The sequence below is a fragment of the Camellia sinensis genome, chromosome 6 (genome assembly GCF_055761805.1).
Source record: "Camellia sinensis isolate YWXY chromosome 6, ASM5576180v1, whole genome shotgun sequence".
NCBI classification, from domain to species: Eukaryota; Viridiplantae; Streptophyta; class Magnoliopsida; order Ericales; family Theaceae; genus Camellia; species Camellia sinensis.
Genome location: NC_138966.1, coordinates 98,898,875 through 98,924,739, shown reverse-complemented (window position 1 = coordinate 98,924,739; position 25,865 = coordinate 98,898,875). Strand labels below are relative to the sequence as shown.

At 44.2% G+C, this 25,865-nt stretch overlaps 1 protein-coding gene across 1 annotated transcript; it reads left to right on the top strand.

Moving 5' to 3' along the window:
* The first annotated feature begins 16,291 nt into the window (after positions 1-16,291).
* On the top strand, positions 16,292-16,798 carry LOC145793439 (uncharacterized). The gene has a single exon (XM_082876266.1). It carries the CDS (start codon positions 16,292-16,294, stop codon positions 16,796-16,798), a length of 507 nt encoding a protein of 168 aa, XP_082732392.1.
* The last annotated feature ends 9,067 nt before the right edge of the window (positions 16,799-25,865 follow it).

Below are 25,865 nucleotides of genomic sequence, written 5' to 3'. Positions count from 1 at the left end.
AAGAAAGGAAAGAAATTCCAGTGGGACGGCCGATGCCAAGCTGCTTTTGAAAAGATCAAGGAATATTTACAGAACCCACATGTGTTGTCACCACCAGAACCGGGAAGACCGTTGATATTGTACCTTTCGATAACTGAGACCACAATGGGCTGCATGCTCGCGCAAGAATCAGAGGACAAAGTGGAAAGGGCCATCTATTATCTGAGCAAGAAGATGCTGGAGTATGAGACTCGCTACACACCATTGGAGAAGGCTTGCTTAGCCTTGGTATAGGCTACCAGGAAGCTGCGGCACTACCTGTTAGCTCACTCTGTAATGTTGGTTTCAAGATTAGATCCCATCAAATATCTCTTCGAGAAATCGGCACTTACGGGTAGGCTAGCTCGTTGGTTGTTGTTGCTTTCCGAATTTGATCTAAAATATGTGACGCGCAAGTCGGTCAAGGGAAGAGCGGTAGCAGAGTTCTTAGCCGATCACCCAGTGGAAGGAAGTGAAGCAGTTGAGTACTTATTCCCAGATGAGGCCATTTTGCATGTCGACGACGAGTTTTGGACGATGTATTTCGACGGACCGTCCAACCAGTATGGGTATGGAATAGGAGTGTTGCTGATAGCACCCGACAATTCCCGTATCCCTCTAACCTTCAAGCTCCGGTTCAAAGTCTTGAACAACGAAGCAGAGTATGAGGCATGCATTGCCGGTTTAGAAGCAGCCCTGGAACTAGGGGCAAAACAATTGGATGTCATCGGGGACTCAAACCTTGTTGTAACTCAAGCAAAAGGAGATTGGAAATTCAAAGAAGAAAAGATGATGATGTATCATCAGACCCTGGATTTGTTAATACCTCGGTTTGAGAAGCTAAACTTTGCTCATCTAGCAAGAGAGAACAACAGGTTCGCAGATTCACTAGCAACTCTATCTTCTATGATAGACATCCCGTTTGGAGTCCGGATGCGTCCAGTCATTATTGACTAGAAGTTTGCGCCAGCTTACGAGTCAATTGCTACTATAGACGAGGTTCAAGATGAGAACCCCTGGTATTACGATATTTGGAACTTCTTGGAGAAAGAGGCGTATCCACCAAGGGCAAATGCCAAGGACAAAAGGGCAATCAGAAGAATGGCCGTTCAGTTTATCATCTGCGGAGGTAAATTATATAAGAGAGGTCATCTGGGAATGCACAAGCTGTGCGTTGGAGCCGAAGAATCGAAACGCCTGATGGAGGCCATCCATGGAGGGGAATGCGGTGCGCATATGAACGGAGTAATGCTGGCACGAAAGATCCTCAGACAGAGTTACTACTGGTCCACCATGGAGGAGGATTGTATCGGCTTTGTTCGGCGATGCCACAAATGTCAAATCCATGCAAACCGCATGAACATCCCGCCATCAAAGTTGTACAATATGACTTCGCCATGGCCATTTTTAGTTTGGCGAATCGATGTGATCGGGGCTGTCACTCTGAAGGGGTCTAACGGGCATGAGTTCATCCTAGTCGCGATAGATTATTTCACGAAGTGGGTTGAGGCCCAATCCTATGCAGTGTTGAAGGCGTCGCATGTTGCAAAATTCATCAGAAACAACATCATCTGTCGTTATGGGCTCCCAAACGAGGTCGTTTCAGATAATGGTTCCCACTTCAAGAAAGAAGTGATTGATTTGTTGGATAAATACAACGTGACTTTTCATAAGTCATCCATATACCGGCCGCAAACCAATGGAGCGGTTGAGGCCGCCAACAAGAATATCAAACACATATTGCAGAAAATGGTGGAAACCTGCCGGGATTGACCAGACAAGCTGCCGTTTGCTCTGTGGGGGTACCGGACTTCAATTAGAACTTCTACTGGGGCGACTCCGTATTCATTAGTTTATGGGATGGAGGCCGTTCTACCTATTGAAATTGAGGTTCCGTCTTTGCGAGTGCTAGCTGAGTGTCAGATAGCCAAAGCAGATTGGCAACAGAATAGATATGAAGAACTCATGCTTTTTGACGAGCGCAGGCTGAAAGCACTGTACCACGTTCAAGGCTATCAGCGCAGAATTACCGGGGCTTTCAAAAAGAAAGTTAAGTCCAAGAATCTAAAAAAAAGGAGATTTGATGCTCAAAGACAACCGAGCTCCCATCCACGACCCAAGGGGCAAGTTCAGACCCAATTGGACTGGTCCCTACATCATCAAGTCAATCTGGTCAGGTGAAGCTGTGGTTCTGATGGACCTAGATGGCTTAGAGTTCTCGCAACCGATCAACATGGACAAGTTGAAGAAATATTACCCCTGAGAGGCTCGCTAGGCCGAAAACCCGCAAAGGGCGACCTAGGCAAAAGTTAGAGCATTGAAAAATTGGAAAATATAAAAACTGAGCTCGCAAGGTTGAAAACCCGCAAAGGACGGCCTTGGCAAAAGTTAGAGCGTAAAAGGAGAGTGAAAATACTCAAGTGAACCTAAGCCTGAACTACGTAAGGCTTGATTCCCATCTTTGGGATACGTAGACAACTTCATCCTGAAGTTCAGCCATAAACTTTTCCCCGATCAACTTTGTCCATTTGATCATCTCGGCCATCTTTGTCTATTCAGCATTCAAGAGTTCGGTTATGATCTCCGGTGCAGTGCTCTTCAGACTAGGGGCAACTTTCCGTTGCTGTGCAGTGTTGCGATACTCTTCAGACTAGGGGCAACTTTCCAATTGCAGGGATCCAAGGTTGTGCATCTTAGTGAAAGATCTCAGGCATGTCCAGTTTTGATTCCATATCGAAAATGGTTTTGAAAAGTTTTAATAAAAGTTGACTTTGTTCAAAATTAATCTTTTTACAACTTAGACCATTTTTGGACCAAAGCGAAAAATTTTCAGTACCCACAACCTTCAATTTCATTGATTTCAATACAAAGTTCTCCTGCTCTTGCATACAAATTGAAGTTGCTTTTTATTACATTCATAAAGAAAACTTGAAAGTACTAATAAAGTAATAAATCTGGGGCATAGCTAAGTTAGGTGTTCCTGCGCCCCCTTCCAGAGCTGGTCGAAGCCTCTGATGCAAAAGTAGGCCCTTCCTGTGCCTCTTCATTGAGCCAATCCAAGCACTCATCAGACAAGGTGCAACTGAAAGTAGGAACAGGGGCCAGGAGCTCTCTAGTCCTCCATGTTGTGGCATACCGGACAAGCTGTGCACCTCGAACTGGGAATGCGGAAGGATACTCTATCCCCTCTAGCGCGCAAGTCTGATCATGGCGAACTGGCGTCAGAACCGGAAGGGAAAGTAGAACACACAGTGAGTCAGACCAATCAACTGGATCCCGGTCTGCCGGGACATGCTATAGCTCATTGCCAGAAGATTGAGCCAAGGACAGCGCCAAGCAATGCGATCCGCAGACAAATTGCACATCTAGTCGAACCACCATCCCTCATCAAGGGCATCGACTAGTCGTTGTCAGAAGAAGTAACCGCGAGCTGAGTAGGCTGGGCAACAGTCCACAACTTGCAATTTATCCATCAACCATACCTAGGGAGGGATGAAAAATGAGAGAATAAATAATAGAGAGATGTACGATGAGAGAAAAGTAAGAAAAGGGTTTTGTGAGAAAAACCGAGCCTGAGGGGGGAGTGATGTGAGCAATATATATGTGAGAAAGGGTGGGAAACATTACCTGCAGCAGTAGTGGACTCCTCGCGAATCTGGTCTTCTCTCGGCGATAAAAAGCAACTAAGCCCATCAGCGTCTTGGCCAATGTCAGGGCAATGCAGCTCTTTCCTTCTTTCAAGCCTTGAGTAACTTCAATCAGACGGATGCTAGATCCACTAAAGCCCAGGGCAAGCAAAAAGTGAGATAGCATGCACAAGCAAAGGGCGTGTTGCCGAAAACCTTACCAATGATGGTCGCCGCGATTACCGGCATCAGAAAAACAATGAATCAAGCCAAGGATATCCAGTTCCCCGTTGCAGATCAGAGACCGAGCATCATGCATGGTGAGCCCACACATCTGTCCTAAAGCTTGGACGTGACCGAAACGAAGTTGGGACAAAATCTCATCATGGCGCTCAGATTCCATCAAAACTTGAAAATCTTCAAAGGTCGGACACATCTCTTGCCCGCCGAAGCTAAAGACGTGTGTTACCGGATTCCAAAACCTCACCGCGGCATGGAGGAACGGAATGTGCAGCAAAGTACGGCTCAGCGTGAATAGTGCATTCAAGCCGAAACCCCGGAAGTTCAACTTTTCCGAGCCATCTAGAAAAGCAATCCAAGCTATGAGATTTTGGGCGAGAAATGCCTCCATTTTGGTGCAAAACTAAGATGAAATGAGAGAACCATGAGGCTGGAGTTTTTAAAGAGGATAAGGCACTGTTCGGAGGACACGTGTCGAAAATTTGGTGGTTGCCAAGCTACGTGGCCGGCCGGCCACCTTTTCTGGTAGGCCGACCACCCCTCTCCCCTCCAATGCAAAAAGCTGGTCGGCCAGCTCCCTTAGGTGGTCGGCCATCAAGGGGAGGGTGGCTTTAGTCTTGTTCTAGCCTCTAGAAGAAAATTCGAAGCATTTCCATGCATTGGGGGCGTTAAAAGTGCGAGCTTTCCTCTGTTTCGGATGCATTCCGTCGCCCAGATCTTCCGAAATGCATTTGTTTATCGAGTTGTTGTTAAATCCTGCTTATTGAGTTATTTTTGCTTATCGAGTTGTTGCTTTGCTTACCGAGTTGTTAAGCTTACCAAGTTGTTAAGTTTTGTCGAGTTGACGAGTTTTGTGTATTGAGTTGTTACTCTTTGTTTATCAACATTGTTGTGTCTTGCTTATCGAGTTGTAAACTTGCTAAGGTTCTGTCCTTTCTTAGTAAGTTAAGTTGTTTTGTTTGTTGCGTCGGTTCACTACCTGACTTGCCAATTTTCAATGCATGATTTCCATTCAATCTCATTTTTGTGTAAAATAATGCCATGCGATGCAAGAACATAAAATACAACACTTTTTTTTGAACAAAAGCTGTTTCATTCCATCATGTTTCCTTTGTTACAACATTTTACAACAAGGGTACAAGTTTTACAGAAAATAAAAAACTGTCTAATAATGTACAATGTGTTACAACTACTAGTAAAAAAAGCAAATAAAGCAGGAACATCTGTGCTCTCAAGCACGAGAAAAAGAGGCCCTCTTCGTCCTCTTCTGCGGAACAGCCTCAGCACCATCATCACCATCTGAGTCAGAGCTGTCATCCTCGAGATCCTCCTCGACCTCATCACCTCCGCCCTCAGAGCCAGACTCAGAGTCACCCTCTTTGCCGGCAGATGTCTCTGACTAACGATGCGCGGACTCCTCATCCTCGCTGGACTCCTCCTCAATGATATGTGCTCTGCGCCCGCCTCATCCGCAAGACGACTCCCCTCTCCCAGCTCTCCGAGAAGGCCTAGATGGCCCAGCTCCTCCAGAAGGCCCAGATGGCCCGACCTGTGGTCCGGTATATCTCGAAGGCATCTGAAAAGAAAGAGTGCAATTTGAATACATCAGCCAAAATATGTATATCAGATGTACAGATAAAAAGCTACATGGAGTGGATGTATGCAAATGTAGTACATAGATGTGGTGTGTGTCAGATGTGCTCTCCGCATACAGTCGGTCAATCAATGCAGTGAAATGTTCAAATTCAGCATGTCATCAGAAATATGATAAATGCAAGAAAACTAAACAGTACCGAGACACCCATGATGGACAGCTGCGCCTCTCTCCGCAGGGCCATGCCTTCGAGCGAGGCCACTAACCCAAGTAACCCCTCAGCATACTCCGTGGTAGGTTGCAGATGCCAGTGCAAATCATCAGTGAATGAATGAATGTCCAAGTATCTAAGTGATAAAGCAAAGCTGAAAAACATACCGGTGGTGAGTCAGGGTCTCTAGTGTATGGATGATCAGGCATAGGAGACTCCAGTGGAATTAGGTAGGAAGCCCTGTATCTCTATCCCGTCAACTCAGTCGGGATACCTGGCCATCCGGCATGCTGATAAGTCGGGGGAATCAGAGGAACCAGTCTAGCCCCACCTCTGGATGTGCCAGCCCTACTGGCCGAAGGAATGTCTCTGGCTCGGGTGCGACTCGAAGACGGCATGCCGGTAGATCTCCTCAAGGGAGTACGAACACCTGTCAATGGAGGCATCAAGTAGGTGTGACGGTAGGTCGCGTACTCCCCGTTCTCCAAATATAGCAATGCATCAATGCCCAGCCTGGCATCAATGACACCCTGGGGAGTAAGCCTATCAGCGAGCCGCATATCCTCTAGGGGTGCTGAAGGGACACTCGGCTCAGGGAAGCCCATAGTCTGACGAAGAAAGCGTTCCCCCAGGAACCAGGCCTTACCAACTGGCCCCTCAATCAAGATCCTATACCGGGAGAAGGCCCATCATCCGGCAAACTGGAATCGGAGATCCTCACCCAAAGGCACCCAGGGCTGCCATAAGATCTATGGATAGCCAATGCATAAGCCGATTAGAAGTCACAAATGTCCAAGCATGAATCAAAGATGAACACGGGAAGAACTAAGAGTTCTGACATACCTCGGTCGCCCACACAGTGTCAAAATACTGCCATAGGTAAGAGAGAGTCTCCCGGGGCCGCGATCGGTACTGGCCCTCGAAGACGAGCGAATAAAGGGTCATGAGAGGGGCCTCCACCTCGAGCTCTGGGGCTAGCGTCGGAAAGCACGCGAAGACCCATAACTGTGGAAAACAGGGCAAAAGCCATCAGAATACAGAATGCTGAGTGCAGAATCTGAATACAGAATGCTGAGGGCAGAATGTAAGTACAGAATGTAAAGTGTGTCGTGTGTGCAATGTACAGATAATGAAAAAATAGAAATGTGAATCAAGAGGGCAGAAGGTACCTCTCAGGCTCTCTAATAGCTGCCGACTATGTTCCCCTGTCCGCGGGAGGTCGCACTCATATAGCAATAGAGGGTAGCCAAGCTGGCGCCACCCCAGTCATACTGACTAACCTGTGTGAGGTCTACCAAGGCACTCAGCAAATATAGCCCAACGGTGTTCCCCCTGTCGGCGAACAGAGTGGTCCCGAAGAGGAACATCAAAAACCCGCAAGTGTACTGTGCAATCTCCTCAGGAGTCTCGGGCTCAGTCCCCCTTAACTGTGCAGAAAACTAGGTATATCGGACTCAGCCCGAAGATCGGTCTACCGGTGGGCGAGCTCCCAACAGATGAATCCAAGCTGCCTCCCACTCGCCCATATCCTCATCGTAAGGGATCGCCCAGCCTCCCACGTCAAGGCCCGTCAACACGACAAAGTCAAATGGGGTCATGGTCATGTCCCCGGCGGCCGAGAAATGGAAGGAGTTGGTGGTATCCCACCATCTCTCCACCAGAGCGCCCATCAATGTCCGGCTAGCTGGATAACGAGATATCCCGGTACAAAAGGTCCTGAATCCTACCAGATCAGCCCAATCGCGGACAGCCTCCGGGAGCTCTGCGTACCAATCTCTCGCAGCAATAGAACCGTATCCCTGCGTAACACGGGAGGATGTCTGCATTCATAACGAACACATGTATTCAGTTTCAGAATGGAATGAATAAACTGTATGCAAATAAAGGAAACGTGCTGTGTGCAAATCAAATCAACTTTCAATTAAATGTGGGCTGCTTGTTCATATTTCAGAAATTAAATGTTTGGGCTGCGTGTTCAACTTTCAATTAAATGTGGGCTGCGTGTTAACAATCAAATTTGGGCTGTGTGTTCAGATTTCAGAAATCTAAAGTTTAGGCTGCGTGTTCAGCTTTCAATTAAATGTGGGCTGCGTATTCACAATCAAATTTGGGCTGTGTGTTCATATTTTAGAAATTTAAAGTTTGGGCTGTGTGTTCAACTTTCGACAAATGTGGGCTGCCTGTTCACCATCAAATTTGGGCTGCGTGCTCAGATTTCAGAAATTTAAAATGTGGGCTGCATGTTCACCATCAAATTTGGGCTGCGTGTTTAGATTTCAGAAATTTAATGTTTGGGCTGCGTGTTCAACTTTCAATCAAATGTGGGCTGCGTGTTCACCATCAAATTTGAGCTGCGTGTTCAGATTTCAGAAATTTAAAGTTTGGGCTGCGTGTTCAACTTTCGATCAAATGTGGGATGCGTGTTCACTATCAAATTTTGGCTGCGTGTTCAGATTTCAGAAATTTAAAGTTTGGGTTGCGTGTTCAACTTTCAATTAAATGTGGGTTGCGTGTTCACCATCAAATTTGGGCTGTGTGTTCAGATTTCGGAAATTTAAAGTTTGGGCTACATGTTCAACTTTCAATCAAATGTGGGCTACGTGTTCACCATCAAATTTGGGCGGCGTGTTCAGATTTGAGAAATTTAAAGTTTGGGCTGCGTGTTCAACTTTCAATTAAATGTGGGCTGCGTGTTCACATCAAATTTGGGCTGTGTGCTCAGATTTCGAAAATTTAAAGTTTGGGCTGCGTGTTCAACTTTCAATTAAATGTGGGCTGCGTGTTCAGATTTCAGAAAATTTAAAGTTTGGGCTGCGTGTTCAACTTTCAATCAAATGTAGGCTGCGTGTTCACAATCAAATTTGGGCTGCATGTTCAGATTTTAGAGATTCAAGTGATTGAGCCATGTGTTCAAGACAGAGTATTGTGTTGTACACTAAGCGTGCAGAAAAAGTTGTGTGCTAAAATGAGCAGAAGCATGACATGCGAATGTGTTCAGAACGAGCAATAGGCATACATAACATGAAATGCAAGGAAAATGCAGAATTAAGGTAGGAAATGTTAAAAAGTGAAGTACATACCTCTCGCGCCTCATGAGAGAGATGGGTCTCCGGCTCCCGCAATAGCAGGTCTACAGGAGCTCGAGGGTCGAAGTTGGTAAAATGATAAAAAATCGCCCGAGGGAGGACATGAGTCGAAGGATCGTACCTCTCGGGGATAAAAGGGCGAACCCTCGGATGCAAAGACATGATGTCAGGCTCGCCTCCGGCGCCTGGAGAACCTTCACCGTGGGGAAATTGACCCGCCATTTCAAGAAATCTGCAAAAAGGAGCAAAAATGAGCCAAAATTGGAAAAAGTCAACTCTCGGGAAATGAAAAAGTCAACAAAAGTCAACTCTCGAGAAAATCTTCCAAATATTGAGACAAACTTACCTCAAGTGGTGAAAATGAGAAAAGAAGCTCCGAAATCAAATTTTAATCGGTTCAAAATGAAGAGAACTGAAAGTTTTCGCGAAACAACTTGGCATGGGGCGTTGGAAAACGCGTATAAAGCGCAGATCTGAGAAAGAAAATGGTCTAGGAAGGAGGAGAAGGCAGTTTCGGAGCTGAAGTTATGAGGAAAAGAGCTTTGGACATGTATATTTAAAGAAATTGGAGCAAAAAGACCAAACTGCTCCGGATTTGGGCTAGGTGGTCGGCCGGCCACCTTTTCTGGTAGGCCGACCACCCCTTGCACTCCAACCTGGTCGATGACCTCCCCCTGGGACCAAACCTGGTCGGTGGTGTTCCCAAGGTGGTCTATAAGGTCTCTGCAAATTTTGGTGATGATTGGAGTCCCCAGGACCCGAGAAAGTACAAGAAAAGTGCACTTTTTGTCGCGAAATCCATCCGCGGGAACTCCAACTCCAACTTTCGATGCGTGTCTCATCGTCACTCATCAAGAGCAAGATGTATCCTTTTTGAGTATGCTGTGACGCTTCCGGGAGGTAAACCGGAGGTCGCGATCGAATTGCACTCGTTGAAACTTGCATTTTTTTTGCTCGTTGTTTCGCGCCAAACATGCATTCGAGCTTGCACTTATCCTGCATTGTTATGCACGTCACTTGCATTCTCATGCATACCACTTGCATTGTTGTGCACGTTTCATTGGTATTGTTATACCCTCACGCTTAGCTTACGTTGTTACGCGCGTGTCTCTTGCATTGCGATGCGCTTTCCCATCAACACCCTGTTTGTCTGCATTCGATGTAGTGTTGAACATGTGTTGCTAATGATGCTGTACTTGTTGAGTTTCTTCCTCTTTCATGCACGATATTGTAGGTACGGTTCATTTGAAGCTGGTGCGACTAGACGAATCGCGCAGGTATTGTATCTTCTCTGTGTGAGACGTGGCGAGAATCGAACAATTCTCCGCATTCTTAAACTGCATGAAATGTAGTTGTTGCTTTGCATTCTTGCTTAAAATTGTTGCGTGTGCGTTTCATTACAGCTTGCTGCTTTGCATGATCATGAGTTACATCCGGCGTTGTGCATATCATTTTGCATTTTGCCCCTGCCTGCGGGCATGCCTGCGGGCACATCTGTGTTATCTTGCCTGTTTGTCTAAGTCTTCGGCCTTGTCAAAAATGGGTCGTCTCTGGGCTTTGACATTCACTCCCGTCACGTATGACTTCCGAGTTCTATCAAAGAGGGGCAACTGTAGACACCCTATTTTTGACCGACCTTAAGACTCAGACGTCACCAGTTGAACGCTCGGTGATGTTGCATATTGTGCTCGTTCTGAAGTTGTAGAGTCTCGGCTGAGAGCCTTACCTCCGGACTTTAGAGCTCTTTTGTGCCTTGCCTCGGTTTGCGAACCGAGTCCTATTTTCTTCGTTTTCTCTTCCCGAAGGGAGGGAGAGGTCTCGTAGATCATCTCTCAGTGGCCGTAGGCTACGTTTCGTGGTCGTAGGCCATTTTTCTCGTTTGGAGCCCGGTTTCCGATTTTCGGAGCCGTCGACCGTGTGCCTCGATTCGGGACCGCTTAGCTGCCTCCGTTTACTCCAGTTTTTGGCACACATCTTATTTCCTCCCTTTAGAGGAACATTGTGGCCCTGGAGACCACCTTCATGGTCATACGCTACTTTCAGTGCCTAGCAGCCTGTTTTCGGGGCCGCGAGCCGCGCGTTTTGGCCCCCGAACCTTCGTTTTGCATCCGTTTTGGTCCATTTTTGGTGGGAACCCTATTTTCACTGTTAGGGAAGTGGTAGGATGGTGGCCGGCCACCTATTCCCCTGAAAAGCTAGTTTTCTCATTTTCTCTCTCCAAAAGCCGATTTTTCTAACAGAAAGTTGGTTTTTTTCCACTTTTGAGCCACATTTTCTGGCTTTTCATACCGCCATTGTGTTGTGCTCATCTGGGAGGCCACCAATATGGATAGGCCGACCAGTAATTCACTTTGACCCTTTTGAACCTTGCTTAAAAGCTAGATTTTCTCTCTCTTGGGTCACATTTTCTAGTTTTTCTCCACAGGGCTGTGTTCTACTCATCTGGGAGGCCACCTTTCTGGGTAGGCCGACCAACAATTGTTCTTGAACCTTTTGACCCCTGGTCGGCCAACCAGGGGGAGTGGCCGGCCGGCCACTTGAACCGGCCGGCCATTTGGTGCATCCTCCATACACGTGTATAGAGGATCTTTGAAGCTTCCAAGAGAAGCCTCTCTTCTCTATAAGAGAGGCCCTCCTCTTCATCTCAGCTGGTTAGACACTTTTGCTTAAGGCTCATCACCTCCCACCTCCATTGCTACTATTCCAAGCTCCAAAACCCTAACTTCCTTGGTCCATTTACACTACAACCTATAGCACCACACCACCATCATCCATTCCAGGCCATTGGAAGTCATTTACAGAGGTTGAAAGCTCATTTTCTTGGACCAAAGGCTACTGGAAAGTCGGGCTACAAGGGTAAGCTCCTATTCTCCCCATTTTTGCACTATTTTGTTCTATATCTTAGCCCCTTTTTCTTACATTTTTGGGCTTCATCCTGAACTAAAAACAGTCTTATTTTGAGTTCATCTTCATGTTTGATTAAGGACTTTTCTCTGTTTGAAGTCTTCTACTCCCCCTTTGTGCTTTATCCCTCTTTTGGGACTTATTTTGCATGATATATTAGCCTTATTTTTGGGCATTTCTGGGCTTTGAGCCAAACTGTGAAGTACCTTATTTTGAGCCCCTCTTCAACTTTGTTGAAGGACTCTTTACTGTTTGAGGCCATCTACTGCCCCTTTCCCTTTATCTCTCTTTTAGGGCTATTTTTGCATCATATTTTAGCCTTACTTGTGAGCATATTAGAGATTTGACATAAACTGTAAAGTATCTTTTTTTGAGCCTCTCTTCAACTTTGTTGAAGGGTTATTTGCTGTTTGAGGCCTTTTGCTGCCCTGTTTGTTCAATCTCTTTTAGGGCTGTTTTTGCATGATACATTAGCCTTATTTATGAGCCATTTTAGACCTCGACCTAAATTGAAAAAAATCTTGTTTTGATATCATCTTTATGTTTGATTAAGGTCTATTCTCTTTTTGGGGTCATCTTCCCCTATGCATGCTCCATTCCTTCATGATTAAGGCTATGCATTAGAGCACTTGCATTGGCCATGGTTTGACCTCTTAGCCACTGAAATCTAGTGGATTTTCAGTGACTTTGACGCATTTTTTAGGGCCAAAATTAGAGGGGGGTGACCTGCTCTCTCCTTGTCTTGTTTGGGGATCTTTTAGGCCTTCCAAAGGGACCCTATTTTGCATGCATCAAAGTCACTTTCCAGGCCTCATTATGAGGGTTTTGAGGTCTGCCTTGGCTCTGTCCGAGGCCCATTTTTCCATGTTTTAGGTCTATGTTGCATATGTAGACCAATCCCATTCAAGGCCCTTCAAAGAGGCCTTTCTTTGCATGTTCCCTAGACCAATTTCAGGGTCAATTTGGTGAGTGTTAGGGCTGTCATATTTGATTTCCAGAGTTGGTTGTGCCATGCTAAGTGTCCTTGATGCATGTGCTTAATTACCCCTTGTATGCCCTTCCAAAGAAGCCCCTCATTTTTGCACATGTTGGCTGCATTTCAGTGATTGTTTGGACATATTTTGGCATGTTTTATTCACTGATTTTTTCTGGTTTGGTGAGATTTCATATGCTTCATATGCATGCCATGTAAACCATGTTTGATAGTCAAAGTTGCATGCTATTTTAGTCCATCATGCTAGCATCTTTTGGTCATGTTTTGAACTAGAAATGTTCATGTTTTGGGACTGCCTTGGCTCTGTCTTTGTGCTTCATGGTCAAATAATGCATGCTTTGTATAGCTACAAGTCAATACATGTGCCTAGTTTTGAAGTTTCAGGGCTCATCTCATGCATCGGGTGCCATATATCCATGATTTGGGATCGTTTTGCATCATATTTCAGTGCTAAAATTTACATGTTTGAATGCCATGTTGCATGCCTTGCCATGCCTTGTTAGAGTTGCATGTTGTGCCTTAGGTTCGGTCCTCGGTTTGCGTGCATGTGTGCATGCATTTCAGTGGTCTCATTTTCATCTTATGGCCACTGATGTGAGTGTGTCTGAGGTCCACTCATATTGGTGTAAGCCCATATTGCATTGTGTATGCCATCTTAGTCTATAGCATTATGTATGCTAGGTTGTATGTTAGAGCATTATGTATGCCATGTTACATCGAGCGTTGCGTATGCCATTTCATAGCATTGTGTATGCTAGGTTGCATGTTAGGATTACATTCATGCATGTCATGCATATTGCATTGTGTTTGGGATAGGAGTTAGCCCAAGCACGGGAAACGAGGGACGTTTCGTACTCCGAGTGACGGAACGTGTCTCAATCTTCAGTCGTCGACACTCCGGATTAACCATGATGGAGTCTCGGTCTTGTTATGTTTATATGTGCATTCATTTCATATTGAGTCGTGCAATTCGACTCCTCGGCCATCATGCATCAAGATGCGTGATTGGTGGCACGAGGATCGAGGTATGCATACATATGTGAAAATACTTTGCCATGCCCCTTTCTTGCCCTCTGTTGTAGCAAATCAGAAACCGGTAGTCTTTTGGAGCTTCGTGCAATATTCCGGACTTAATTGTAAACAGAGGCTAATTGGGGCATTGCAAGGGATTTTCGTGCAAAGGCAACTCGAGCATGCATCATCCATCATTCGGAACAGAGCTGAGACGGTCCATGGATTTGCATGTCATTTACTGCTTTCCTAGATTAACTTGTTAATTAATTAGGATTTTGTACTCATTTGGACTGTATATTATTTATTCGGACCCTTTGCGCGAGGGCAATATTGTAATAAGTGTGCGTGTGTGTGATGTATGTCTTCCAATCCCACGTCTTTCTCCATTTTATTTACCAGCTTATAATGGTTAGATTAGGGCATGTTTCAATTAGCATACAGTATGATAGCATGTTTGCATTCATTCATCTGTATTGCATGCACCGGGCTCGGTGCATCATACTAACTGCATTGTATTTTCAATTCCAAGTTGAATACATGTTAGCTGTAGCATTTCATATGCCATGTTTAGAATAGCCGAGCCTGCTATAGTTGCATTTTTGCATGTGTTGTGTTAGGCATTTCCGTATAGTTAGGATCATGCATGGATTTCTAACCTAACTTCTGTTTTGGCTTGGAGTACTCGGTAAGTTTTATGCTTTAGCATCCTTGCGTGCGTGTGAGTGACTGCCATGATAGCATGCTTACCATGAGGCTATATGCTTATGTGATATACCTGCCTGAATGCCTGTAGGTGAAGGTTGGGTTATTTGGATTAGAACAAATCATTGACTATGAGTTTTAAGCCCACTAGATAGTGGCAAAATCATGTTTTCTTAAGCCCACCCGAGGGTGGCAAATCCACGTCTTAGCCTACTTGCGGGTAGCACCATCAAACCATCTTTCAAACAAACAAACATAAAATGTTTTGTTCCAATTCAGGCGACCCAGTCTATACTTGTATGCTGTGCGCATCACATAGTAAATCTAGGCTAATAACCAGAATAAGAACGCATAATGTTTTCAAAAATAGATATCATGGTTAGTAGAGGCCGATCTTTGATCGGGCGCGCAGGAGTGCTCACGAAGTGACCTTTCCCAATCGTACCCAAATTCCCGAGCCGAGGCAACTTTGGTGATGACGGACACGTGGCCTTAGGCAATGAGTCAGGGTTTTCTAAATTTTTTCAAAATAAAACATTTAGGTGGCGACTCTGTATCTGGCAAAGTAGTCCATGTTTGGCACTTCTTTACAAAAAAATCTGTTTTCAAAAACGATTTTCCGGATTTGGACTCTTTGGTTCAGATTAAGAATCGTGACATTGGAGTCCGAACTGTAGTGAACCCAAAACGAACATAACGGGACCTCATCCTCCCGGGGCGTTCAAGGACGTCTACACTTGGCTACACTGGGGGGCAAAGGTGGAGATACCAGACGATAGTATAGCCATCGTCATCGAGAAAATGACAACACCAAGAGTGCTAACCGAAGAACATGCAGAGTAAGATGCTGAGGGGTGGAAAACAGATATAATCCGGTAGCTAAAAATTGGCCAAGGAGCAATCAGACTAACAGAACTCGCACCATTTCTGCTCCTCAGGGGAGAGTTATATTTTCGCGGCCCCAACAACTTGCTAGCAAGGTGCGTTAGTAGGCAAGAAGGAACTGACAAACTTAAGCAAATTCATGCTAAGTCTTGTGGAGATGGAGATATCAGCCTATACCGACGGATACAGAGGCAGGGGTACTACTTGCCAGAGATGGAAAAGGAAAGTACTAAATTGCAGACGCAATGTGCAAAATGTCAGTCCCATCCTAAGGAAGAAGAAGCCCAGTTCTTAAGTAATGAAGAATGGAGGCAGCCATATATCGACTACCTTGAGAATGGCACACTACTTGAAAATAAAGCCGATGCAATCAGAGTCAAAAGGCGAGCCCTCCACTTCTTTCTTGACCAAGGCAAGCTATACCGAAGAAGCTTCGAAGGGGAACCTTTAGCATGCTTATCAAAAGATGAGGCAAACGAGGTGCTGAGGGAAACCCACAAGACAGAGTATCAAGGAGGACAACGGTTATATGGACACCTCATTCACCTCCGCTACTACTGGCCAACAATGGAAGAAAATGCTAAAAAATTTGTGAGAGATGCTAGTCTTGTCAAAAGTTTGGGAATCTAATACATGCACTAGCGATTGAACTGCATAACATCAAGACTCTTTATCCATTCCATACTTGGGCATTTGACTTGGTAGGCCCTGTAGTGCAGCAGTCCAAAGGATACAGATGGATACTTGTAGCAACCGAAGTTAGCACCAAGTGGGTAGAAGCTATACCAATGAGAAAGGCAGATGGGGCAAGGGTAGCCAACTTCATCAGAGAGAACATAATCTGCAGGTTTGGTATACCCAAAGTGATGCTATCTGACAATGGAACTCCTTTTGTAAATCGCCATGTGGGGAGACTGTTGGATGCCTACCAGATTAAGCATCATAAGTTCATACTATCCCCAAGGGAATGGATAAGCTGAGGCAACCAACAAAACCCTCATCCGAATACTGAGTAAGATGAAGGATGAAGCAGGAGGCACATGGTCTGAACAACTCCCCATAGCACTCTGGGCATATAGAACGTCAAAAAGAAAGCCAACTCAGGCGACCCCATTTTCCCTAGTATATGGGTCTGAAGCTGTGTTACCGGTTGAGTTGGCAGTACCCTCAGCAAGAATGGCTATGTCAGCGCACTTAGTTCCAAACAGCAGGAAGAATGATATCGAGGCGACTGAAGAAATAAGAGATCAGGCCTCACGAGCAATGGAAAAGTATCATCAATCCATAGCCCACGCCTACAATCAATCTGTTCGACACAGAAAGTTCAAAGAAGGGGACTTAGTATGGAAGACAGTGGATGCAATCATGCAGGGGCAGCGAATTCCCAAGTTCTCACCCAGATGGGAAGGCTCCTACAAAGTTGCTGAGGCAAGCAGCAGTGGGTACTACAAGTTGATAAGAGTAGATGATAGATTCAGAACTAGCCCAGTCAACGCCAAGTATGTCAAAGAATATTTTCCTTAATTTCTTTTGAAAAGAGTTGTAAGTTTCTTTGTTAATGTTTCTAAAGAAAAATGTAAAGAAAGGGTTTTACACTTAGTAAACATGTTACTCCTATGGGCACTTAGTGTGAGGAAAATTTTCCATACTTAGTGAAAGTTTGTCTTTGTAAAAGCTTAGTTGTGATAAAGTTTTACACTTGTAAAGAGCTTTCTTGATCTTTAGAAGCAATGTAAAGAAAGCAATGAAATGAAACTCAAGAGTATTACCAAGCATCCGTACTTTTTCATTAAAGTCAAACTTCCAGAGCATGAGTACAGTGTTTGAAAAAGAAGTTATCACAGAGAAAAGAGAAGAAAAGATGCACCAAGTGCGATGCAACAACAAAAATAAATATCAAAAAAAAAGCAGAAGAAGCCGTAACAAAGTCGCAAAGTTACATCAAATCAAACCCTTCAAGAAGGAGTCCATCAGAGTTACATCTTGGGGCAACTGGGCAACCAATGCAAAGTCCTTCTCTTTGAGCCGAGCCAGGTTCTGCCGGTGCTGCTCCAAGGCACCCTTACACTCCTTAATAGTTTCCTCTAGGGACGCAATGATCGCTGCATTGTTATCGTGCTTAAGGAAGCCATCAACCGTTTGGAGCGTAGCACTCATCCATGATAGGTCAAAACCACTCCTCTTAAAGCCGCTCAAATTGGCCTTGGCGCTCTCCACGAACTTGCTAGGAGTGGTCAGGATCTGCTTGGTGGCAAGATCACAAATAAAGCCAGCAAGTGACTTCAGCAGTGCCGTCTGAACTATTGACCCAAGGACATTAAAGGCGGTAAAGGTGTCTGGATGTAGTGTCTGGACACGGGCAAGGGTTATAGCAGCTTCGGAAGAAACCCAATAACTTAGGAAGGATACTTTCTCTGAGGATCGGGGAGACTCTCTCATACCACCTCCTACTTCGATCACTGGAAGAAGGCTGACAGAGCACCCAAAGGTCTGAGGGCGGCGCACCTCCCCTGAAGATAACTGTCTAGCGGCAATGGAGTGAGTAGACGCTGGCTGACGACCGGGTGAACTGGCCTCACGAGAAAGACCGAAACTGCTTGCACCATTGCGTCGCTTCGAAAAAAGGTCGTCCATCTGATAATCCCCAACATTCAGATCTGGAATAGCAGTAGTATCCATCCCAGTATAAAAGTCATGGGACATCCCAAGGTCAGCATGCACCTTTGGAAAATGAGTGGAGTACAAGTCTGCCGGCTGTTCAGATGTCGCTGAAGCAACTGGGTCAGAGGCCCCAGCAGCAATAGTAACAGTGTAGGCAACTAAAGTGACAGCTACCTCTGCAAGCCTATCTAAGTCCAAAAGGGTCATAACAGGGGCGGTTGAAGCAGCCGCTGCACTTGCACTCTCTCCAGCCGCCTAAATGTCTGAAAGTGGAGTTTGCTGAATTAGCGGGGACATAGTAGATTTGGAGGAACCGCCAGATGCAGCTCCAAGGGTAGGTGATACAACTTCCAGTGGCTCTCTTACACTGTGATCTTCTCTAGGGGTCTCAGGTACAAAGTCATCGCCGCCAACAGAGGAATGGCTAGAGTGCATAGAGTTAGAAGGATGCAGAGGCTTTAAACCCTCAGCAGCAATATCACCCATCGTAACTTCTGCATCAGGGGGAACTTGCACATTGTCCACAGTCTCTACAACTGCCCCTGTCTCGGCCTCAGCGGTCAGATTATCTCCCATAATTGGTTCCTCCTCAACGTCTGGAAGAACTGTTCTACGAGTCTTGAATTTTGTTACCCTAGTCACAATGGGGAGGTTGTCATCGTTGTCTAACTCTGAAGAAATGCCAATAGTAGTAGGAGAGCCCCCTAGACTGGAGGGTAGTGTGCTCCGTAGCCCCTAAAAGAAGAAGAAGATCATTCGGTTACTATAGTAAACATGATAAGTATAAGGAGATAATACAGAAAAAAAAAATACTTGTCTAAGTATGCATACCTTTCGGAGCCTCTTTCTAGTGGATGAGGCTTGTGCCTCGGGAATCGATGTCGCTGCTGCTTGGGCTGCCTTTAGCCTGGAACTGGTCATGCGTACTGTTGCACTTACTTCAGGGGGAGCAGTCTGCAGGGGTTGAACAAACATGGCCCTAGAAGGGTGAGGCTCCTCCATAACGCGCGAGGATTAAAGCTTGAAGTGACAGAATATGCTGTACTATTTCCCTCGACCAGAAGGCAGGCGCAGGGAAAGGTCAGGCTGCGGGATAGGCTCCATTGCTGGGATGATCGGGGGCGCTATTGTAAAAATTGAGGAAGGAACTAAGATTGTGATGCTAGAATAGCTTATTGTCAGGAGTACAGGCACATTCTCTCCTAAGCGAAGGAAGCTCCATGATCCCTAGGCCTTCCACAAGTAAGGCAGTGTAGTCTCGGATAAACCGTTGAAACTCTGGTGGAAATCAGCATGAGGCGGGGGAGCATATGGGACCCCCTGATCCATCCTGAATTGCATAAGGACCCTGTCTGGTCGATAGACGACACTACACATGCCTTCTTCGTTCCACACGAGCAGGAATCCAGGGCGAATCATGACAGCAATAAGAAGAGAATTAGCCTGGATGCTGTCAAGAGAAAAATCAACATGGCGGGACTCTGAAAAATAAAAGGGGACAACAGAAATGCCTGGGAGAGGCTGAGTGAAAGGACGGAAGACGCACTCCTCCATATGGTCAACATAGTCTTAAAATGGCATGTTGGTGCCGAGGCCAGACCACCGAGAGATGCGAGGGCGGGACTGACGCATTTGCCTCGTGACAGGCTGACCCTCTGCATCTAGAACGAGATGGCCCTCTACATCCAAGACTTCATCAGTAAATAAGGGCTCATGTTCCTTAGGGATGGGGCCCATGGCAGGAAACTTCTCGTAGAAGAAGACAATCAGGAATTGCGTATGCACAAAACTCCACACGTCATAGCGGCCCATGGATCGCTCCATGTCCGAATGAATAAGGTCAAGACGAAAGTAAAGTTGCCCAGGAAGAGGGGAGCTAGAGGGATCTGATTACCGCTACAAAGCTTTACAACCAAGGAAAATACCAGGAGATTGATACTTTCAGTAGGGTTACTGGGAAGAACGAAGAATGGGATAAAATAGCTGATGAACGTCGCCAAATACAAGTCACCTCAGTAGCCCGGACCAACTATGGACTCACGGCTCTCCTCAGTGATGTCCCCGGTTGCAAGTCCTTGAAGAAATGCTTCAACCAGGAAAGATAAGTAGTCTTATCCCTTTTGGGCCGCTCCTAGAGCAGTTCCCCGGTTCTAAGATCATACCAGGAACCAAACTTCCGCGCCTCCCGAAAGGCTATCTGAAGAGCAATGACAATAACTTGCTCCACAGGGGTCAGAGACTCTAGATCAAAAGGGAAATCTCTGCGAGTGCTGAGGCACAAGAGGACGGCAACATCTTTTAGGGTTGGGGTTATCTCCTCCCATGCCAAGGTGAAAGTGTGGATGTCATGACTCCAACGGGAGACAATCATATCAGTGTTGGTCTGTACCTTGCGCAGTGATAACTCCCTCGAGATTAAAATGGCGTTGAAAAGACGAACATCACGCAGACGTTGCTCGAAGCTGCCATCTGCCATGGCATCATCAACCCAAAGAGACCAATCTAATGGAGGGCCCGAATGAGTACGATAGTAGATGTAAGAATGTGGGAAGTCGCCACGCTCCACACGAGACCGCAGCACAAAAATCGGGTTCACCATGTCTGCATCTTCCAAGGCGGCCTCCCCAAAAGGAAGTAGAGGCTCCTCTAGAAAAGGGGTGTTGGGAACAAAGGAATCAACTGCTTTCCAGAAGGGGTCGGCCAACCCTCCGAAGTAAGGGGCCCGCTTCCACTCAGTGGGGGGTGGGGCAGCCCTGTCAGCAAAAAACCTTGTGCTGGCCATGAAAAGGAGTAAAGAAAGTCAAAAAGCTTTGGAAAGAGGGGACAAGGGAGAAAAGAAAACAAAGGAGACAGAAAGGTGTGTTAGGATGAAGTGGGGGACTGGTGGATCCAAGGGGCATTATTTATAAAGAAAATCAGAAAAGGGGCGCTAGCACATTGCCGTAGGTCCATTATGACCTGGCTGTCAAAAGGGCACCTTTTCAGAGCCGGCGCAACTTCTGACCCAACCAACGCAACCTTTGGGCTGCCCGCTGACGTCATGCCCGCAGGAAACAGGGAGCGTGTCTCCCACACGCGCAGGGGGCAAAATGTAGAGGGTCAGAAATTGGAGCCCAAAACTAAGTATGGACTCAAGCGCTAAGATCGCTCTGAGAAAGCGACTAGGGATGAGAAAAGAGTGTGGGCCAAAGCCCAAGGGAAGTGGGCCAACAAGTGGGCTGAGATAGGTTCGACCCACCAAGGCTCCAGATGGACTCAGTAAGAAAAATGCCCAAGTCAAGTTGCAGAGGCAACACCTGCAGCGGTGAAGTTGCTGAAGGGACATGTGCAGCGACAGAGTTGTTGAGGCACTTCGTTTCAGCGTCGCCATTCTTATTAACTTCGGTTCCGCCGCCATTGGAAGTTGTTGATGGGACATGTGCAACAGCAGAGTTACTAAGGCACTTTGTCTCAGCACTGCCAGTCCAAGTATCTTTGGCCCCACCGCCATTCCAAGTAATGTCGGTGTCACGATCATCTAGAGTTGCCAACAGAATGAGAAGACTGAGGTAACTAAGTTGCTGAGGCAATACTTACAGCGCCTAAGTTGCGGAGGCATTCTGTCGGCGCCGCCATCTCTAATAACTTCGGTCATGTCGCCTGAACTTGCTGCGGGGAACGACTACCGCAGCAACTAAGTTGCAGAGGGAATACCCTGTCCAGATGATAACAGCCTTTGAGAGAGGCTTCCCTCTGCAGGTAGAGGCCGATGCTTGGCGCTGATAGCAGGTCCCAAGGCATTACAAGCCTAGGGCTGATAGCAGGCCCCATGACTTACTGGTTGGAGCTGATAGCAGGCACAAAAACACCAGTTTACCGCGGCAACCCCGCGAAGATGGAAGCAGGGTAGCCCGAACATAAGGGACTCCCTTTCCATTACTTAGGTCTTGGACCTACCTTAGTCGCACAGGCAAGACTAAGGAAGCCCCCTTAGGCTTGGTACTAAGGCACAACATGCTGATAGAAGGCTTGACTGTGGCCTTCACCCTAGGAAGCTGGGGAGTTTGTGGTTAGGTGGCTAAGGGTGGAGGCTTTGCTGAGGTGAGCACGAACATAGTTGATAGCAGACTAATGGAGTCCCAAGAATGCATGTACTGGCCAAGTAGAACTGAGAAGGCAAGTGCAGCGGCGAGGTCCACCGCTGCAAGTACACTTGCTAAGGTTCAAGCTGAGAAGGCAAGTGCAAAGGCAAGCACTCCCGCCGCAACTGCACTTGCTGAGGCTTAAAAGGGAATTGCAGCGCCAAACACTCTTACCGCAACTACACTTGCCGAGGCTCAAGAAAAAAAGTTGCGGAGGCAAACAGATAGTACATAGTACATGCAGAGGGACATGTTTCACCTTCAGCCTGGTGGCACAAAGCAGAATATTCCATGTGATCCCCTAGGACACATGTCCTGTCTTTACTTGGCCACTTGGTGTCCTCTTGGTGCCAAGGAAAAGCCTATAAATAAGGCCCATTTCCTAAGGTTCAAGAAGAGGAATTTTGAGGATTTGGGGGAGATGCTGCCTAATTTGGCACTGCCATACACTTCTTCTTGAGCCACTTGCTTCACCCTCACCCAGCTACACACTCTCCAATTCCCAGATAGTTGCTACTGTTCATTTCTTAAGCTACTACCATCATCAGTGGGCCATTAGTATAGTTTGGCCTCTCTAATCACCTCTCTAATCTTGAACCCCCCTATATATTTCAAGTTAATCACTAATTACTAAATCTTATATTGTTCTTTTATCTCTAACATAAATCATGAACTCCTATTCCTCTCGACCAATTAAAATCTTATGAAACATCACATATCTATACTCCGAAAATACTAAATAATTACTCCTGAATTTATTAGCTTTCCAACAGGGAGGGGGAAGGTTGGGGTAAGGTCGTGATCAAATAGAGTAATTGCTTTTACCAACTCTTTCATAAATTGACTTGATGTGTAATAATAATTAGTTATGTTATGGTATACATTATTAAAAAGTGTGTATTATATGTACGCAATTTTAGGATAAATATTTTTTTTATATAAAAGTTATTTTAATTTGTAATTTAGAAATGAAGATACATATTTTGTAATAATATTATATATTTTTGCAATATTGTTACATATTTAATGGTTAGAAAATATTTGGATAAAAAAATATGTAACATTATCACAAAAATACATAATTTCAATTTTGAACCACATATTATCATTACTCCTACATTTTTCATAGGAGTAACCAAAAATGAAATTATGGCACAGCATTCCTACAATCCTCCATCACCGATTTGTTGTCTTTGATGATTAACTTCATCAATGGCTTCAATTCTAGGTATTTTCAATGTCGATCTACTATTTTCAGCGCCAATCTAGTACTGTACATCGTTGCCGGTGAGATTAAGACTTTTTCAGATCTCATTCATCATCTCTCTTTTTGTCTCTATTTATTTTTCAAAATAGATCCACTACAAATTTATTTATCAATGGTAAATTTATCAATCTATCTTATTCTGTATATATGTGAGAAAAGGTGTCTTGTGAGTAAGTGAGTGTGAGTGAGTGAATTGGTCAGATTTGACATATGTAATTTGTTTACAAATCATGCAGTAATAAATTTATCACTGAATATATCAGTGAAAATTTTATCACTCAATCTTGTTCTATATGTGTGTATAAGAGGAGATGTAAGTGAATGTGAGTGTGAGTGAATGGATCAGATTTGGAATATGTAATTTTTTACAAATCACCCAGTGATAAATTTATAACTAAAATGTTTAATGAAAATTATCATTGAATATATTAGTGGTAAATTTATCACTGCATATATCTTTGATTATTTTATTGATCTTGTATGATAGTGAAGACTGATTGTGAACTTTTTTTGGTAAATTTTCTCTCTCTCTCTCTCTCTCTGTGTGTGTGTGTGTGTGTGTGTGTGTGTGTGTGCGTGCGCGCGCGCGCGTGTTGTTGCTACCATATCTGAGTAAGTAGTGGTGGAGATGAACATTGTTTTTGTTAGAGATTGGAGATGGTTGCCGGTAGCTAGAGACGGTGGCCGGAGGTAGTCTCTGGAGGTCGAAGGTTTTCACCAGTGACTGGAAGTAATTGCTTCCAGTGATAGGTGATAACAACAATGTTGTGATTAAGTGTTGAATGAGATAAGGTGGGGAAATTTTTGAGATATTGATAGTTGAAAAAAGAAGTAGGACTTGTAAGTAAATAAGTCCAGTCAATAGAACTGGTCCGTAAGAACTTAGAAAATATAATTAATGACAATAGAATAAAAATATTTTCTTATATGTAACTCTGATAAAAATAAATAAAATTTAATTGATTGTAAATCATTTTACTATATATAATAAATTTTATATTATTATTTTAATTTAAAAACTAATTATTAATTATTTATTTATATCTGTGGATAATATGCTAGTTGTTATGTAATTTCAACTCCAAAAATGACTATGCTTTGGGTTTGTAATTCTCAAACATTGGATTGTCTATTTGCTGAGCAATGGTTAAACGCATTGCAAGATCATGGAAAACCAGGCTATGGCAGAGAATCCAAATTCATTTATTATTGTAACCTCATTTCTTCACGGTCAAATACCTTTGACAATTTGGGAAATGGATTGTTACAAGTGAATAAACAATCTCGGTTTGCAATAAGGTCGAGTACCGTCGATCTCTCAGAAGATGATTTGACGAATTGCGAGTAAATTGAAACAAATTACAAATATTAAGGGTTAAAATGAAAAAAAAAAATATTAAAGGCCACAGTGAAAAAATAGTAAAACTTAAAGAGAAAAAGTGTAATTTGCCCATTTTACGGCATATGATTGCTAATGTGTCATTTTTTATAAATCGGAGAGAAGTGGGTTATGGGTAGGTGTGTGCGCAGTGTAAGTTGGTGCGGTTTAGAAGAAAAAATAGAAACTGTATGGTCAGTGGCGGAGCCACATTGTGTTCAAGGGGGTCATGTGCCCCCTGGGTTTTGGAATTTTTTTTTTTCAAACGTAAAGAAAATATTTTAAATAAAAAAAATTATAAAATATTATTTGGAGTAAAATGTCAATGACATTTTTAAAATTATGAGAATAATAATAGTTTTTTTTTTATTGAAAATAAAGATATTATGATAAGTCATATTATTATCTATGAAAATTTCAATATAATGGTAATGTCTATCATTATTGACATACAATTATAATCAGAGTCATGATAGAGACCCCCTCCAATCACCACCCCCACAACCCACACAGATACGTGGCGGGTGGTGATTGGAGGAGCAGGAAAAAAAGAAAAAAGAAAAAGAAAATGTAACCAATGAAAGAGAGAGGGAGTCAAAGGGGGTGGGGGAAAGGAGGCATGAAACATTTTTGTTATAATTAATCTCAATGAAGCTATGAAATTTATTGATCTGTTACTTACATTTGACATGTGGGATTCATTCTTTATGTGTTTCTTCCCTATTGGTTGGTGGTATCATATATCAATGATGACGTGATATTACTATTATATTAAATTTTTATTGAAATTTTGTATAAAAAATTACCTTATCGTTATATAATTTATTTTAAAACTTATATCCATTACTTTCTTTTTCTTTTCTTTTTTTTTATATTATTCATGATATATAATATATATATATATATATATCTTTCTTGAATAGTAAAAATTTATGTGAAATATTTTTTTGAAAATTTTCAATGTTATAATTAATAAGTGCCCCGTCTAATTTAATTTATTGGCTCTGCCACTGCGTACGATGGATGGCAGATTAATAAAAATATCATTAGAAATTACCATTTTTCTTATAAAAAACTAGCGGTTCGATTGGCAAATAATGGCGATTTTGACTTGGCAGTTCGGGTGAATTAGCAATTTATAAAAAATATAATTCAAAATTACAG